At 36.8% G+C, this 19,900-nt stretch overlaps 1 protein-coding gene across 2 annotated transcripts in view; it reads left to right on the top strand.

Annotated features, from left to right (window-relative positions):
• Positions 1–19,900, top strand: part of TMC8 (transmembrane channel like 8) — a 216,632-nt gene that overhangs the window by 21,376 nt on the left and 175,356 nt on the right. For both annotated transcript variants that reach the window (XM_053706053.1, XM_053706045.1), the window contains exons 2-6: positions 2,552–2,667; positions 3,266–3,414; positions 5,747–5,890; positions 15,991–16,055; positions 16,342–16,481. In XM_053706053.1, coding sequence (XP_053562028.1) covers positions 2,564–2,667; positions 3,266–3,414; positions 5,747–5,890; positions 15,991–16,055; positions 16,342–16,481 — 602 coding nt within the window. In that variant the 5' untranslated portion in view covers positions 2,552–2,563. The remainder of the gene's footprint in view (positions 1–2,551; positions 2,668–3,265; positions 3,415–5,746; positions 5,891–15,990; positions 16,056–16,341; positions 16,482–19,900) is intronic.

Raw genomic sequence — 19,900 nt, forward strand, 5'->3', positions numbered from 1 at the left:
TTAGAAAACAAAAATCAGGCAATTGGCTTTAACATTGAGATATATACATATGCATGTCTAAAGATGTATATATATATATATATATATATATATATATATATATATATATATATATATATATATATATATATGTTTATATGTGTGTGCATATTTATTGATATGTGTATATGTGTATTTACAGACACATACACATATAAACACATAAATACATATGTACACATATATAGACATGTATGTTAGTGCATTGGAGCCCTTTGCAGTTAAGTAGCTGAAAACATGTAAAATCATATTTATGCAATATTTATATTTAAAGGGACAGTCAACACCAGAATTTTTGTTGTTTTAAAAGATAGAAAATCCCTTAATTACCCATTCCCTAGTTTTGCATAACCAACACAGTTATAATAATACACTTTTTACCTCTGTAATTACCGTGTATCTATGCCTCTGCAGACTGCCCCCTTATTTCAGTTGTTTTGACAGACTTGCATTTTAGCCTATCAGTGCTTACTCCTCTGTAAATTCATGTGCATGAGCTTAATGTTATCTATATGAAACACATGAACTAACGCCCTCTATTGGTGAAAAACTGTCAAAATGCATTTAGATTAGAGGCTGCCTTCAAGGTCTAAGAAATTAGCATATGAACCTCCTAGGTTTAGCTTTCAACTAAGAATACCAAGAGAACAAAGCAAAATTGATGATACAAGTAAATTGGAAAACTGTTTAAAATTACACGCCCTATTTGAATCATGAATTTTTTTTTTGGACTTGACTCTCCCTTTAATAAAGTGTTTAACTATGTATTTACTGTAAATTTTTCATATTCCAATGTTCTGCATATAGCAGAATATGTTCTATGTATTTATACATAGATATTCCTATATATATCTGTATATATCTATACCTATGTATAATCATCTGTATTTATAAGTATAGATATATATTTTTGCAAAAAAGATAATATCAGATATATAGTAATATGTATTTATGAATAAATAGAACATATTCTGCTATGTGAAGAACATTGGAATGTGAAATATTCATATTTTCACGTCAGGTTACCGCACACGAGAATAAAAGGTTTGGTTTGCACGCAAGTAGGGTGTTAGTTTTTTATCAATTTTTTGTTTCATTGACTTCTATGGGGGGAAACGTTAACGTGTTTGCGATATTCTAACTTCGGCTTTTTGCGTGCATTAGGTTAGCACGTGAGCAAAAACATTTTACTTTCAACTTCTACTATGAGCACTACCCGATGTGTGTAAAAAGCTTACTTCTAGCGGAGTTTGCGCGCGAGCGGGAACGTTAAATACCGCTCTACTTGTAATCTGGCCCTAATTCATAGCTTCCTTGGTTGTTATATAGACCCCTCTTTTACTTGCCTTCAGTGTAAAAATATACTAGGTTTTCAGAAAATTGTCAAAGAATAGAAATCTTGTGTATATAGCCTCCTTCAAGAAGAGGGGGTTTAAGGGTAAAGGTGGTGCCTCTTTACAATACCTTGTTTTTTATATTGTTTTATAATACATATCAACATTTTTAGAGAAAGCATAGGAATAGGGCAATGGGGTTATGTGATGCTATTGAATTTGGTCATAGAAAAAAACTACTTTAAAGAACACTGCACACTGTATGGCCTCATCACTACATGCTATAAAATAATGATATATAAGAGGACCTGTTGAGACCTCCAACGAGGTTTGAAAGGTTATGTTTATCCGAAGTCCTACCTAGGGGAACACTATCTATCTCTAGAAGCCTCTTGGAGGAAACATTAATCAACACTCTACCACCATACACTGCACGTTGGCAGGCTGAATTAGGGATCACTTTATCCTTTCAAGAATGGGAAAATATATTTTTTAACACCCGTAAGTCCTCGGCATCACCGAAAACATTAGAACTCAATCACAAGATACTAACACGCTGGTACCTAACCCCAGAGCGCCTGAGATATATGTATCCCAGCGCGGATGATAAATGTTGGAGGGGATGCGGGCTGAAGGGCACGATGTCGCATATATGGTGGCAGTGTGAGAAACTGAGGCCATTTTGGTCTCAATTGGAAATTGACTTGCGGACCTTTGTGGATACATCCCTCACCCTAACACCCACGATAGCCTTACTAAATCTTAGACCACAAAACCTATGTAAAATAAGATGGAATCTTCTAACAATTGGATTAAATAGCGCTAGGAACTTAATAGCCAAAAAATGGAAGTCTCCCATCCCCCCATCCAGAACAGAATGGATACAGAATACTACAACACTTATATCTCAAGAGGAGTATGTACATTTCAGAAGGAAAACCCTTAATCTGTATTATGATGTTAAGTTTTATTGGGAATCTTTTATAGGTACTCAGAGTAATACTTAAACTACCGAGAGAATGGCACCTCCACGTCCTTACAGAACTACTACCCCGACAAGCGCCCATAGGAAAGTAAAAATAAAAAATAAAAAATAATGATATATACACTGCACATATTATTTCTCTGAAAGTACAGGCAATATAGAAATAATTAATCAATCAATCAATATACGACAGATCATTTAGAGGATGGACCAGTGGAGTGAAAAGGGCTCCTTAAGATGGAGGTCAAAGGTCAAGAACGGAAATCTTAGGGAACTTCCTGTGTGCTTGCAAGAAAAACGGCTGCTGAGGTGAGTGAAAGATGCTACTCTAGCAGATCTCTCTTTTCAATCCCCAGATCACTGTCTACTATTCTCAAACCCTCCATGTCATTATCTTCATCACTGAATCAGTCACTATATGCCACTATCTGCTTCCCTGTGTTATCCTACAGTAGTGTATAATTCTCATCCTCCAAATCATTCTCATCATGTCATTCTTTCATTCATACAATGTAAACTATTACCTTATCTCATGGTATCTGTCTCCTACTGCTTCTGTTTCCACTTTTCTCTCTCTTTCTGACACTATTCGCTGCTTTAAGTTACTCTACCTGATGTCATCCCCCCACTGTATATTGATGAGGGGGCTGAGGGGCACAATCCCACTATACCACTTTATAATCCAGTCCGTTGCCGCTGTTTGTTACTGTAGATCACTCTCCTACCTGCCTCTACCTTACCCTCCTATATATTTTTTCTCCATAATAAAGTCTCTATATATTCTCAGTTTTCAGTTTCCCCATGTCACATTCTCCTTTCTTTTATCTCTTGCTGTATACACATCTCTCTGCCTTTATTATGTATGACCCATGGCTTCCTCTCTATCAAGTGTGATTTTGTGTAACAGGGAGAAGTGGCAGACTGTAGACCCTGACATCACATACTGGAGGTCATGGACACGCAAGCAGGGCACACTCCTAAGGCCCATCTTACAGCGGGGACAGCTTATCTTGTCAGCCTTCAAACTCTGGGAGAGAACTATTTCTGGGATCAGTGGTAAGAAATATAGCAGTCTCATGCCACAGCATGCCACAAGCAAAACAGCTAAGTGGGTAGTGGGGAGTTTCATGTAGACCACATCTTCAGACTCATGAGGTGTAATTCAAAGAAAAAACATCTATTTCAAAGGAACTTATGGACACAAACATTAGTTTAACTAGATCACACCCCATATGTGAGGGTAGGAGGCCCCAGAATCACGTACACAAGCAATGGATTTTGAAGATTGCTTGCCCTAGCTGTAATAAAGAATATTGTCTTGTGTGTGTGTGAGAGAGAGATGTGTTCTTATGGGTAAGGGGGTATCACAGGTTTATGTCTGTTTCAGAGTGGTCACAGTATAGGGATAATTAACTATAGTTAATTGTAATAAAAAATAATAAAATGTAAATTTTGAATTGTTCTCTCTGAGGACCTGGTGATCAAAAACTCGCCGGAATGGAGAGAAATCACAAAAACTCTGTGGGCTTTTTTTGAGCATTATATTGTGATGTATCTGTCACTCCACCTCCAGAACCCTATGTTACTAGATAAACAGCTATCAGGCTAAAATGTGCCTTTCCAAGATTATTTGAGGGACCTCAACGTACTGACGAGACATCTTAGATCATCTCACCAGAGCGGAAAGCTTTAGATCATCAGGCCCTAAGTATTGGGCTTTGGTATACATACATAGATAAGATAAGGTGTGTGTACTGTATATAGGAAGTGATAAAATAGGGAGATCTGATTTTCCTGTAAGATCAACACATTTTAATGGGTTATGATTTCAAAGAAGAAAAAATAAACATAAAGAAACAATTTCTCATACATTTTATATTGTGCTGCTGGTAAACTGTCCCTTTAAGCACACTCAAATTTTACAGGTGCCTTTTAAAGTTATGTATAATAGTGCTGTTTAAGTACTTAATTGGAGGTCTCTTAACATTCAGGATGGTTAAAATACTCTACTATGTCCCACAAATTTTTAATTTTGGTGCAGTCTTACCCAGGGACACCCTTAACTTTTGCAAGGCCCTGGGCAAGTCAAATTTGTGGGGCCCCACAGCCCAGCACTCTTATTTCCCTCCCCCTTATGCCCTCCCCCACCTATTTTCCCTTATTCAGTATTACCTATATAAAGAATAACACTACGTATTACACCTTCTAATACCATAAATACTTCTTCATAAACTTAATAGAGGACATACATTGCATCATCTCATACCCTCCCTCTGACAGTGCGGGGCCTTCAAAGCGTAGGGCCCTAGGTGGGTGCCCCTCTCGCCCAAAGGGCAGGCCTGGTCCCACCAAATGTGATGCATAAGGCTTATGTTGCTCCAACCTGGCAAACAATGGTTATTGACCCTTAGATATATACTGTTAAGCCTAGTTGGGGTTAAGTACCATATTGTAAGTATTTTTGCATTGATCTCCACTATACTAGATGAGAATGTTTTTAAAAAATATTTGGAGCCAGTCTGAGCCCTCCAGCGAGGAACCAGATTCTCTTTCCCAACTGTCTGTAACTCTGCAATATATAACCTTTAGTGGGAACTGTAGGCCAGCACATCTTCCATTAGATAGTTAAAGGTCTGATAAGGCTAGCTCTTTGCGGGTGGTGGACTATGAAGTCCCTGAGAAGTATTTGAGACACTTTGTATTTGTGCCTCTAGCTACGTCAGACAAATTCTGTCTTTGCTTTAATTTGCCATTGTCCAACATGGTTTTTAAGGGAATAATATTTCTCGCAGATCTAGTTCCAGGCTAGCTGGATGTGACATCACATTAAAATTCAGTATTCGGGGAAATCAGCAGTAGTGGGGAGGAAGATGTTAGGATATGAGGCACAGATCTTGTCCCTTTGTCTATACATGTTTAATTGTGGAAATATTAGAAGGCCAACTAAGGACCTCCATGGATATAGCCTCACTTTTGGGCCTTATGCGATAACCAGGTTTTACTTCCTGTATTCTAGTCCAGAACTCTCTGGAGGATAGTAGCTCTGTAATAATTCCATAACAGAGGAACTCATAGGCCCTCCTTTTGTTTGTATTTTTTATAAATGATTCCCATTTTCTTAAAAAGGGAGTTCTGTCTCCATTTCATTATTAGTGTCTGTTTCGACTGTAGTCATGTTTGGCATCAGTACAGTAAATGTTATTAATGGTTAACATAATATATCTGATTCATTCAACCTAGTTACCAGGATTGCAAATACAGTGGGAATAGTGTGCCAGACAGAATACTCTATGGAATAATGGTCATGGATTTAAAATACTGCATGTTATATTATGAAATTGAGTTTGTTTATTCTTTTTCACTTACCATCTCCATTTACTCTCGACAGGGAGATTCGGGTCTGGTATCTGCTCGTATTTCTTGTTCCTTCGCTTTCTAATCTTGCTGAATCTCATGTCACTCACCTTAACTGGCGGGTTTCTCATTATCCCTATATTGTTTTCTGAGAAAGAAGTCAATATGGATCAACCAGGTCAGATATTCTGTTTTTTATATTTGTGTATGATAATATATTGCAAACACAAACATGTTTCTAGTTGTAACAAATGTTCCAAAAAACACTTGTCAGTCACTATAGTTGATAAGAAACTTATAATGGGTACCAGTTTACAATATGTATGTCATTGCAAGAGTGCTTTAAGCATATTAGATACATGATAAATAAAAACAATCTGTGTATTTGGCATAATATCTGGTATTTATGCATGTCCCATTTTTCTTAAAGGACTGAGGGTTAGATTACAAGTGGATCTCTATTTAGAGCTTTCACAGAGAGTAAACCTTTAACGTGAGCGGCTATTACATGTTGAAAGAAAATTGTTTATGTCAGAGCAAAACTCGATGCACGCTAACTTCAGGACTTCGGATATCACAACTGTGTTAACTTCTCCTCACCCTAGACTTCGATGAAGCACTTTAAAAAAAACAACTAACACTAATCCCTCGCATATTAAGTGAGTTATGAATATTTAACATTTCAATGTTCTTCACATAGAAGAAAATATTCTTTCATTTTACATAGATGTTTATATATAAAATATATATCTATACCTTGATATCTATATCAATATATAGATAGATAGATAGATAGATAGATATAAACATATAGATAAATACTGTATATATATATAATTATATATATATATAATAATGTAGCAGGGATGTGCACTCCCTCACCTTCAAATCGTCTGCCAGGGTGCTAGTAAATATACATGGTAGCAAAAGAAAAAACTTGCACTCACTGGATTTTGAAAACTCAAATTTACTGTGACCATGTAACATTTCGGGGATAATGTCTGAGGAAGGGGATATATTATCCCCGAAACATTACACGGTCACAGTAAATTTGAGTTTTCAAAATCCAGTGAGTGCAAGTTTTTTTCTTTTGCTACTATATATATATATATAAATGAAATAAAAAGACAATTTTCTTCAATGTGAAGAGCATATGAATTAAAAGTATTCATAGAAAAAGACAAAAAGAGAGGTTATAGGACATATAGTAATGTCCAAGACAGAAAGGGAGAATAAGCAGCACACGGATATGAATTTAACTGTAAATTTATTTATCAAAAAACACCACATCCACCTGGCAATGTTTACAGCGCTCTATGAAATAAAAACATATTAACAACATTTGGGAAAACAAATCTCAAAAGGGAAGTTACACCAACCATATATCACACATACGGTTGCACATTTTAAAAGAAAGCACAATCACTGGATATTACCGCTTGCAAGCTAGTCCGGAGGTATACCTTATGGGTTATGGACGATCAAACATTCCGCTCACTTCTCTCCTCACCTCTGACGTATGACAGAGGAGTGGCTGATCTGACTTGTCCATGATTGGTTTCAAGCCACAGAGGCTGATCTTCATTGGCTAGCAGCGTTTCCAGATTAGATTTATATCGACTTTTAATAGCCAATGGGAGATTATAAGAATGCCAATGAAAAAAAAGCTGGCATATCTTAACCTTGGATGAAAAAATTAGAGAAGTAGTAGGAGAAGGACCTCTGATGGTGGCAATAAAAGCTCTAAGTCTAAAGGACAAACTGGTCCAAAGCCAGTATGTTAGAGGGCCCTCCAACTCAGATTGGTTAAGAAATAACAAAAGAATAAAAGGCAGCTTTCCGTGTGGACATTGTGTCTACTGTACACATATGGATAGCAATAAACAATTTTCTGTTGATGGTCAAGAAAAATATGACATCAGATTTTTCTTTAACTGTAGATCAGAAGGGGTCATTTACCTTCTACGGTGTTCATGCCCGTTTTTTTAAGTTGGGAAAACCAAAAGAGTCATAAAGGACCGGGTACAGGAACACAGAGATTATATTCTTCACCTAAGAGACACAAATGTGGCCAGACACTTTGCGCTCTGGAGAGCAAGGAATATGTCCAGAGATGCTGTCCTATACAAAGAAAAGGTGAAGAAAGATCAGGAACAGATTAGATTTATATCGACTTTCAATAACCAATAGGAGAATATAAGAATGCCAATGAAAAAAGCTGGCATATCTTAACCTTGGATGAAAAAAAATAGAGAAGTAGTAAGAGAAGGGCCTCTGATGGTGGCAAGAAAAGCTCCAAGTCTAAAGGACAAACTGGTCAGAAGCAAGTATGTTAGAGGGCCCTCCAACTCAGATTGGTTAAGAAAGAACAAAAGAATAAAAGGCATCTTTCTGTGTGGACATAGTGTCTACTGTACACATATGGATAACATTAAACAATTTTCTGTTGATGGTTAAAAAACATATGACATCAGATTTTTCTTTAACTGTATATCAGAGGGGGTCATTTACCTTCTACGGTGTTCGGGCCCGTTTTTTTACATTGGGAAAACCAAAAGACTCATAAAGGACCGGGTACAGGAACACAGAGATGATATTCTTCACCTAAGAGACACAAATGTGGCCAGACACTTTGCTACAGTACATAACAGTGAGGTTTACTGTTTGATTATTTATAATGGAATCACCTCCGCTCGTGGAGGTGATAATGATATGATCTTACTTCAGAAAGAAGCTAAATTGATTTTTATGCTGGGAACTAGGATTTCGTTTGGGCTTAATGACAAGCTAGAGTTTGTGAGTTTTCTATAAAAATACTCTTACTGAGGTATTTTTGTAAATTTAGCTGCTAAAAGAGATATAATAAGAAATGTATATACAATATATTATATTTTTAGACGAATATGTTTGTAATTCTTTCAAAGTGAATGCCATCAAAAATGGAATTAAACATAGTTAGATAGTGATTTGTAATTATTTATAAGTGGATGATTAGTATAGGTATTAAAAATTATGCTTATATTGCTTTATTAAGAAACTGCTTTAATAATGGGTAAGGATTTAATACTATAGATTTTAGGTGGTAATGTCGCCTTCAGGAAATGAAAAAAGGTATGGAAGCAATCACCTTAACAAAATCAGGTGGTATATAAGGAGGAGATTCTAGAGAACCAGTTATGCCCTGATGAAGCCTCTAAAACACATACTCGATGTGGGGGTGAAACGTGGGTTGGTACCTATGTGTTAAACCCAATACTGGTGTGAGCTGGCTATCACCAGTTTTTCTCTCTTAACACTTATGGAAACTTTGTAAATTCAAGCCTTTCAAAACCTAGCAGCCGTTTGGGAGAATCCTGGTTTGCCTGGGTGGCACTCTGCAGTAGTATGACTATGAAGCAGCCTGTTGATACTAAGGACTGTTACCTTCCAATATATAACGACGGGCACTTGCAGAAATGTGAAGTTGGAAAAGCTATTTACAGAGGAATATTTCATAATCTGAGAAGACGTGTTTTTGAATACACACAGATCTATCAGCTGGAGATGCTGCTAGCCAATGAAGATCAGTCTCTGTGGCTTGAAACCAATCACGGACGAGTCAGATCAGCCACTCCTCTGTCATACATCACACTATCTGATAGATGTTCAGAGGTGAGGAGAGGAGTGAGCGGAATGTTTGATCGTCCATAACCCATGAGGTATACCTCCAGACTAGCTTGCAAGCAGTAATATCCAGTGACTGTGCTTTCTGTTGACCTAGAATGCAGCTGAGTCTGCGGTCATTTTTCTGCCTACAGAGATTGTGCAGTGTAAATGTGCAACCGTATGTGTGATATATATGGTTGGTGTAACTTTCTAGGGTTGTATACATCTTAAAAGCATATACCCGTTTGCATGCTCTATGTCCCTTTTGAGATTTGTTTTCCCATATGTTGTTAATATGTTTTTATTTCATAAAGCACTGTAAACATTGCCAGGTGGATGTGGTGTTTTTTGATAAATAAATTTACAGTTAAATTCATATCTGTGTGCTGCTTATTCTCCCTTTCTGTCTAAGACTTTACTATATGTCCTATAATCTTTCTTTTTGTCTATTTCTATTTATTTATAAAGGGAAGCATCAAACCATGGGGCCTATTTATCAAGCCGTCAACCGCAAATATGCTGGAATTCCGCAGCGTAATTGTGGAGACCTTGATTCTCCATATTTATGAAAGCCTACAGACCGCCAAAAGTAGAATTTTGTGACGTAACATACGATCTGCCAGTCTCAATCCGACACAGATCGATGCTTACGTCATTACAGATGTTCCCAATGCAAATTCGGAACTATCTGACTACTTTTGGAAGTTAACAAATATCCACCAGGTACGCGCACCACTATTCCGGCCCAGCGTACCTGGTTTTCAATCCGCCGCCCTGATTGGAACAGCCAATAGGATTGAGCTTGCATTCTATTGGCTGTTCCAATCAGCCAATAGGATTGAAGTTCAATCCTATTGGCTGATTGCATCAGCCAATAGGATTTTTTTTACCTTAATTCCAATTGGCTGATAGAATTCTATCAGCCAATCGGAATCTAAGGGACGCCATCTTGGATGACTTCACTTAAAGGAACCTTCATTCGTCGGGTAGTCATCGGCCGAAGAGGATGCTCCGCATAGGGTTTGTCTTGAAGATGGACCCGCTCCGCGCCGGATGGATGAATTTAGAAGATGCCGTCTGGATGAAGACTTCTGCCGCCTGTAGGACCACTTCTGCCCAGGTTTGATGAAGACTTCTGCCTGTCTGGAGGACCACTTCGCCCGGCTTGGATGAAGAAGTATCCCGGTAAGTCGATCTTTATGGGGTTAGTGTTAGGTTTTTTAAGGTGTATTGGGTGGGTTTTATTTTTACGTTAGGGCTTTGGGCCTGCAAAAGAGCTAACTGCCCTTTTAAGGGCAATGCCCATCCAGCTTAGGTTTTTTTAGTTAGTATTTTTTTGGGGGGGTTGGTTGTGTGGGTGGTGGGTTTTACTGTTGGGGTTTTTTTGTATTTTATTTACAGGTAAAAGAGCTGATTACTTTGAGGCAATGCCCCGCAAAAGGCCCTTTTAAAGGCTATTGGTAGTTTAGTTTAGGCTAGGGTTTTTTTTATTTTGGGGGGGCTTTTTTATTTTGATAGGGCTATTAGATTAGGTGTAATTAGTTTAAATTTCTGTAATTTGTTTATTATTTTCTGTAATTTAGTGTATGTTTGTTTTTGTAATTTAGATAATTGTATATAATTTAGTTAATTGTTTTTAATTTATTTAATTGTATTTAATTGTAGTGTAGTGTTAGGTGTAATTGTAACTTAGGTTAGGTTTTATTTTACAGGTACTTTTGTATTTTTTTTAGCTTGGTAGTTATTAAATAGTTAATAACTATTTAATAACTATTCTACCTAATTAAAATAAATACAAACTTGCCTGTAAAATAAAAATAAACCCTAAGCTAGCTACAATGTTATTTTACAGGTAAGTATTAAGTTTTAAATAGGAATAATGTAGTTAATGATAGTAATTTTATTTATATTTATTTAAATTAGATTTAAGTTAGGGGGTGTTAGGGTTAGACTTAGGTTTAGGGGTTAATAAATTTAATATAGTGGCGGCGACGTTGGGGACGGTAGATTAGGGGTTAATAACATAATGTAGGTGGCGGCGGTGTAGGGGGCGGCAGATTAGGTGTAATAACATAATGTAGGTGGCGGCAGTGTAGGGGGCGGCAGATTAGGGGTTAATAAGTATAATGCAGGTGGCGGTGGGCTCTGGGAGCGGTTGTTTAGGGGTTAATAACTTTATTTAGTTGCGGCGGGGTCCGTGAGCAGCGGGATAGGGGTAAAACAGTTTAGTATAGTGTGGGTGTTTAGTGACAGGGTACCAATAAAGCTGGGAAAAAGCCGAAGAGCAGCGAGATCGATGACTGGTAGTTAACAACAGTCCACTGCTCATCGTGCCGTACTTGGTGCGCGGCTTTTTGACAGCTTTTTTGGTAACTTTGGAGAACGTATTCAGGTCCGCGGCAGCGATGTTAGGCGATCTTAGGCGAGCGTATTGGTGCTGGCGAATGCAAGTAAGTTGACAGGTTGATAAATAGGGGCCCATAAATGAAGTAGTATTAACTCCTCTCTCTATCTTTTATATTTTTAAAAGTATTCATAACTACCTTTGGGTTTAGCATACAAGAATAATTTTTTAACTCCTGTCAGATTTTGCACATATGCATGTGCGCTGAACCTGACAGGATTTATATTAGGGTGTGTTATGTTTTTATTTATATAAAATATTTAAAAATATTAATAATAAAAATAAATAATTATTATAGAGGTTTTTAAAAAATATAATAATCATTATAATATTTAAGTTTATTTTATAACTATTAATAATTAAAAACAATCGGCTAGATTACGAGTTTTGCGGTATGAGTGAAAAAGCAGAGTTAAGACTCTTTTTCACTACCGCTGGTATTACGAGTCTTGCAGGTTTAGCTGCAACGCACACTTTTTTGGCCGTAACGCAACGTAACTACCGCAGCTTTCCAAAAGTCCTTTTTCAATGGGACTTCCTTTGCGCCGGTATTACGAGTCTGCCTGGGAGGTCAAAAAGTGAGCGATACAGCCTAAAACTACAAGATCCATAACGTAAACTGAAAGTCAGTAATTATGAGTTTTACGCTACAAAGCTGTAACATAAAACTCATAACTAAAGTGCTAAAAAGTACACTAACACCTATAAACTACCTATTAACTCCTAAACCGAGGCCCTCCCGCATCGCAAACACTAAAATAAAATTATTAACCCCTAATCTGCCGCTCCGGACATCGCCGCCACTATAATAAACATATTAACCCCTAAACCACCGCACTCCTGCATCGCAAACACTAGTTAAATATTATTAACCCCTAATCTGCCGCCCCTAACATCGCCGCCACCTACCTACATTTATTAACCCCTAATCTGCTGCCCCCAACGTCGCCGCCACTATACTAAATTTATTAACACCTAACCCTAAGTCTAACCCTAACCCTAACACCCACTAGCTTTAATGTAATTAAAATAAATCTAAATAAAACCTACTATTAATAACTAAATAAATCCTATTTAAAACTAAATACTTACCTGTAAAATAAACCTTAAGCTAGCTGCAATATAACTAATAGTTACATTGTATCTATCTTAGGTTTTATTTTTATTTCACAGGCAAGTTTGTATTTATTTTAACTAGGTAGACTAGTTACTAAATAGTTATTAACTATTTATTAACTACCTAGCTAAAATAAATACAAATTTACCTGTAAAATAAAACCTAACCTGAGTTACACTAACACCTAACCTTACACTACAATTAAATAAATTACATAAATTAAATATTAACTAAATTACAAAAAAACCAAACACTAAATTAAACAAAATAAAAAAAGAAATTATCAGATATTCAAACTAATTACACCTAATCTAATAGCCCTATCAAAATATAAAAAGCCCCCCCCCCCAAAAAATAAAAAAATCCCTAGCCTAAACTAAACTACCAATAGCCCTTAAAAGGGCCTTTTGCAGGGCATTGACCCAAAGAAATCAGCTCTTTTACCTGTAAAAAAAAATGCAAACACCCTCCCAACAGTAAAACCCACCACCCACACAATCAAACCCCCAAATAAAATACTTCCTAAAAAACCTAAACTCCTCATTGCCCTGAAAAGGGCATTTGGATTGGCATTGCCCTTAAAAGGGCATTTAGCTCTTTTTCCGCCCAAAGCCTAATCTAAAAATAAAACCCACCCAATAAACCCTTTAAAAAGCCTAACACTAACCCCCGAAGATCCACTTACAGTTTTTGAAGACCCGACATCCATCCTCAACGAAGCCGGCAGAAGTCCTCAACAAAGAGGCAGAAGTCTTCATCCAACCGGGCAGAAGTCTTCATCCACACGGCATCTTCAATCTTCATCCATCCGGCGTGGAGCGGGTCCATCTTCAAGACATCCGGCGCGGAGCATCCTCTTCAATCAATGTCTTCTTGAACAATGAAGGTTCCTTTAAATGAGGTCATCCAAGATGGCGTCCATTGAATTCCGATTGGCTGATAGAATTCTATCAGCCAATCGGAATTAAAGGGGAAAAAATCCTATTGGCTGATGGAATCAGCCAATAGAATGCAAGCTCAATCCTATTGGCTGATTTGATCAGCCAATAGGATGAAAGCTCAATCCTATTGGCTGATTGCAACAGCCAATAGGATTTTTTCAACCTTAATTCCGATTGGCTGATAGAAATCTATCAGCCAATTGGAATCTAAGGGACGCTATCTTGGATGACGTCATTTAAAGGGAAACCTCATTCGGAAGAAGACGTTGATTGAAGAGGATGCTCCGCGCCGGATGTCTTGAAGATGGACCCACTCCGCGCCGGATGGATGAAGATAGAAGATGTCGTCTGGATGAAGACTTCTGCCCGGTTGGATGAAGACTTCTGCCGCTTCGTTGAGGACTTCTGCCAGCTTCGTTGAGGATGGATGTCGGGTCTTCAAAAACTGTAAGTGGATTTTCAGGGTTAGTGTTAGGCTTTTTTAAGGGTTTATTGGGTGGGTTTTATTTTTAGATTAGGGTTTGGGCAGAAAAAGAGCTAAATGCCCTTTTAAGGGCAATGCCCATCCAAATGCCCTTTTCAGGTCAATAGGGAGCTTAGGTTTTTTAGTTAGGATTTTATTTGGGTGGTTGATTGTGTGGGTGGTGGGTTTTACTGTTGGGGGTCGTTTGTATTTTTTTTACAGGTAAAAGAGCTGATTTCTTAGGGGCAGTGCCCGCAAAAAGGCCCTTTTAAGGGCTATTGGTAGTTTAGTTTAGGCTAGGTTTTTTTTTATTTTGGGGGGCTTTTTTTATTTTGATAGGGCTATTAGATTAGGTGTAATTAGTTTAAATATCTGATAATTTCTTTTTTTATTTTGTGTAATTTAGTGTTTGTTTTTTGTGTGTAATTTAGTTAATTGTATTTAATTTATGTAATTGATTTAATTGTAGTGTAAGGTTAGGTGTTAGTGTAAGACAGGTTAGGTTTTATTTTACAGGTAAATTTTTATTTATTTTAGCTAGGTAGTTAGTAAATAGTTAATAACTATTTAGTAACTATTCTACCTAGTTAAAATAAATACAAACTTGCTTGTGAAATAAAAATAAAACCTTAGCTAGGTACAATGTAACTATTAGTTATATTGTAGCTAGTTTATGGTTTATTCTACAGGTAAGTATTTAGTTTTAAATAGGAATTATTTAGTTATTAATAGTAGGTTTTATTTAGATTTATTTTAATTACATTAAAGTTAGTGGGTGTTAGGGTTAGACTTAGGGTTAGGTTTAGGGGGCTCAATTTTGCTTTATGCTCACTTTTTTTCTGCTAACGCCGGGTTTTTGTAAACCTGTAATACCAGTGCTGTAGGTAAGTTAGCGGTGACAATAACTTACAAGTTATTACCGAGCAGCTCTTACCACAAAACTCGTAATCTAGCCGAATATTTTTTTTTAATATTTTAATGAAATATATACATTATGCACCTAATATAACTCTTGTTGGGTTTAGCCTACATGCATGTAAAAATATTCTTTATGAAAATCTTTCATGGTGTATGTATATACATATATAAATACACATGTACACATATTTATACACCAATACACATATTTAGACACTATATATATATATATATATATATATATATATATATATATATATATATATATATATACTATATATATATATATATATACACATTATAGCCTTTTACATTCAAATACCTTGTCATATACCATATACTTTTTAACCCTTATAAAAAATAGTTATGAATATTTATATGAATAATTTTTTATCAGATAGTGTATATATGAGTGCAGAACATAATTTTAATATATTTATGTGGTTTTTGGTGCACATTTTTTTTTATTCTTACTTTTTATGCTAGTGAACGCGTTTACTTCCAACTTGTAATATGCGCGCAAGTTAGCACGCCACTTGTAATCTAGCAATCACTTGGTAAGAAGAACCTTCACAATAACCTTTTCTACACGTATGTGAAACTTTACTAAGTAACCTAAATAGAGCACTGATAGTCTAGCCTATTTTCCAGTACTTGTTTGGATGCTTTTAAACTTAAGAAATTTGTAGATCATGAGAAGTTAGACTGAATATCAAGCAAGAGAGAATTTGGGGGGGAAAACATTTCTTCCACATTATGTTTCCTAATTTTAACTCCCATCGTCTCTCAGATCTGCCGTGTAGACGCATTCTTCCCCCACGCAACATGTCTGCATGGAGTTTCTTTACAGCAGAGGTAATTTCTCAAGTACTTGTCTGAGTATTCTTACACTAGGTTAATTGTATCTTTGTTTTCTTTCTGTGTTTCTTCCACTATTCTCTGTAACTGCTTAATTATTCCAGTTTTCATTATTAGTCAGATTTTTGTGATATTTTGCCACCACAATCTCTGTCCTCTTATTCTGACTTTTATTATCAGTCTGATTCAGATGGAAGCACCTGCAACTTTCTCTTCTGTCCTTTCTAATTTACAGATCCCTGCCCTCATTCTTCCTAATATTTCTTATCATACCTCCCCTCAGGGTTACCTGGAGAATTCATTCATGTTCTATGGATTTTATTCTGAAAGGAAAATGCCATTTTCCTGGTTAAATATAAGTCATGTGTATCTGCTTATTCCCCTTATCTATTTGCTGCTCTGCGGCCTCAGCCTCCTGCGACAGTAAGTATGTCTTCCTAATGACTTTCTACCAAATCTGACCTGCTTATCCTCTAATCCAATTTAGGCCTCAATCAAAATCTATCGGCTGTTTCAGATTCCCAAACCTACATCTCTCACTAGGGCCCTGATATTGCAAGATTCTCCAGCTTGGAGACAAATTGTAGTTCAGACTTCACAAAAGCTGAACTAACTGAATTTTCAAAAGAAAAAGTGTGGAACTCTCCAGTACAGCGAAATCTCTCTAATTTATGTATGTGAAGCAGAGACAAGCCCAGTGCAGTATATAGCACTGCATGATATGAGAGTTTTGTTACACTTACACTTTGTGCATTGCATTTTACATTACTATACATTTCAGATTGGGTCCTTTCAGTATTATGGCATTTAAGCTTTGCACTTTCTCATTTGTAATTTAATACATTTAAATTTTGATCTAGCAGTGATTTTACACATTCTTTTTTTTTTTTTTTTTTTTTTTCCATTTTAAAGATTTATTGATATAATTTGAAAGTTTACAACATGAGGTCATCACAGAATAAACAACATGGATGAATGTACAATTACATGTCACTTGGAAACATATATAGCCGAAACTTTTGATGCATTGCTCTACAAGTATCACGCACATCACAAGACACAATATTAAATCTGTTAGGGGATAGTTATCTAAAGCTGATGACATCATCTTTGAGTGTACATTGTGATTTGATTGTGTATTAAAATATTTAAATGTTTAAGTATGTTTCCCATAAAAATAGGATGTTGTTATATTCGTTTATACGTTTAGTGTGCGTATAATGATATTTTTCTAGTTGAAGTGTATGCGTCACTACAGCTTTCCACGCGTCTGTAGAAGGAAGGCGGTTTGTTTTCCAGTGTAGCGGTATTTGTTTTTTGGCAGAATTAATCATAATAGTTAAGAGTGTCAATTTCAATTTTCATGGTATCTTGGGGAACTTATTGAAAAGGAAAATCCAAGGGTCGAAGGGGAGAACGAGGGACAGGACTGTTTCAATTTCTTGTTTAATTGAGAGCCAGTATGCTTTAGCTATGAGGCATTGCCACCAAATATGAAAAAAGGTAGCAATCTCAGAGCAGCCTCTCCAACATTCATTGGTTGAGTTGGGAAATAATTGGTGCAGCCTAGAAGGTGTATAGTACCATCGACTGAGAAGTTTTATGTTCATTTCAGTTATTGGGATAGAAGATGAAGCTTTGGTCATTTGTTTAAAAATAATATCCCACTCTCTAGGCGACTTCTTTTTTTTTTTTTAAATACTTTTTTATTGAGGTTCAGATCACGGCGTACATGTAAACAATGGTAGTTAAGTCAATACAGAAGTTCGTTTCAATACAGAAAAAAACACTAAGCTATATAAGATAAACATATCACATGAGAATATTGAAAAATCATCAGTAAATATAAAACTTGCCAGAAAAACTATATGCCTTCTAACTGACACAAAAGGACACTATTGGACCTTGCAGAACCATAGGGAAGAAAGAAGAATTACAGAAGGCAGTTATGATCAAAGTGAGACCACTCTTGGGTCTCGGCTTAAAACCTCAGTTTTCTTATTTTATATCATAGGTATCAATATTTTTTGTGATAGAAATACAATGACCTCTTAGTACATTTAAAGAGTGGAAAATGAAGGCATAGCCTGAAAGTAATTTATCGGCCACTCTTGGCCCACTTAACTAGATTAGGAAGATAAAAGGGTACAATGGGGGACGGGACGGGACATAGGGGGCACTTTTGGACCCATTGTGAGAATAGAGTTTAAACCTGTTATCTAATGAAACAAAATAAGGCCTAGATTTGGAGTTCGGCGGTAGATGGGTTGTTAACGCCACACGTGTTTATGTCTAACGCACGGCATTGTTTGACTCCGGTATTTAGAGTTAAAATAAGACCATCTAACGATGCTCCTAACGCGTGTATGTCACACGCGTAATACTGCCCGCGTTAGACAGTCTCCCATAGAGATCAATGGGAAATGCAAAAAATTGCTTTTTTCACCTAACACTCGATCTCGAGAGAATACGTACAGCTCGGTCATATGACGCATACCACATCATGCACAACAATAACACGCCGCAAATGTCACAACAACAATCAATCAACAAAGCACACAAGCATTACACATTCACAAGCGGGGGGATTTTTAATAAAATTTAATACGGGGAATACGCATAAACTTTAAGATCCGGAAAATCGCAAAATAACAACAAGGATTAAAAAATATATACATACACTCGAAACAAAATCGCATTCAATATCACTATATATTATGACAAACATACATATACAACACTTCACAAACAACACACCATCGCAAATTCAAAAAAAAGAATACTTTTGGACAATGAAAGCTAAAACGAACACTATGACATCATCGCATTCTACACATTCCACAAATACCAAATCTAAATGAGCATGCGCAAATTCACACACTTAATACACATTGCAATAATATTAATTGCTAATAAAGCACACCTGAACACTATTTACAACGGAAATTGGGACATCATTAAACATTTACACAGGGTATATAAGCACCACACAAGCAGGGCTTCTTTGACTGTGTTGCTGTTGGGTCTTTGGAGATTGGAGGTTTAAGAATAGAGAGTTTGAGAATTTTTGAGAGTGAGTTAGTGTTAGCGTGAGAGAGTGAGTGAGTTAGTGGTAGTTAGTGGGAGTGGGAGAGAGTCTGTTAGTGGGAGCGTGAGTGAGTTAGTGGGAGTTATTAGTGAGAGTTGTTAGTGGGAGCGTCAGTTAGTGGTAGTTAGTGAGCGTTAGTGGGAGTGTTTGTTAGTGATAATTAGAAGTAGTGTGAGTTAGCGAGCGAGTGATTTTTCTGTACACTTAACACATTTACACGCAAACACATTCAATACATACATACACTTATCAATAACACTACATACACTCCATACCCCCTACCCCCTCATACTACACTCCATACCCCATTCCTTGTAGTCCCATTCCCTTTCATCCCATTTACTCTTATCCCATACCCATCCCCTAGTTACATTTAGTTTACATATCCTCCTTTTAGTCTTATTCTTTTCGTTTATTTAAATACTCCTTACCCTCTTTGTTTTTTACATCCCTCTCACACTTTAAGCACCTTTTTTGTCTTTTTAGTTCTTTATTTTGCCCCCCTTTAATTTCATCACACTCACTTTTTGTTTGATTATTTGGGGTTTAGTTTAGGGGAGAGATGGAGGCCAGGCAGGGGACAGGTAGAGGGGGGAGTAGAGGGAGGGGGAGAGGAACAGGGCAGGAAGGGGGGCAGGAAGCGGGGGTGGAAGCCGTGGGTGGACCCAGCCACTTGGTTCAAGATGACCAAGTGGCTGGGCCCAGTGGCGGTCAGAGTAGGGCTTCACAGTCCCGGAAACAGAGGGCATCGTCA

Source organism: Bombina bombina, chromosome 1, assembly GCF_027579735.1.
Source record: "Bombina bombina isolate aBomBom1 chromosome 1, aBomBom1.pri, whole genome shotgun sequence".
NCBI lineage: Eukaryota > Metazoa > Chordata > Amphibia > Anura > Bombinatoridae > Bombina > Bombina bombina.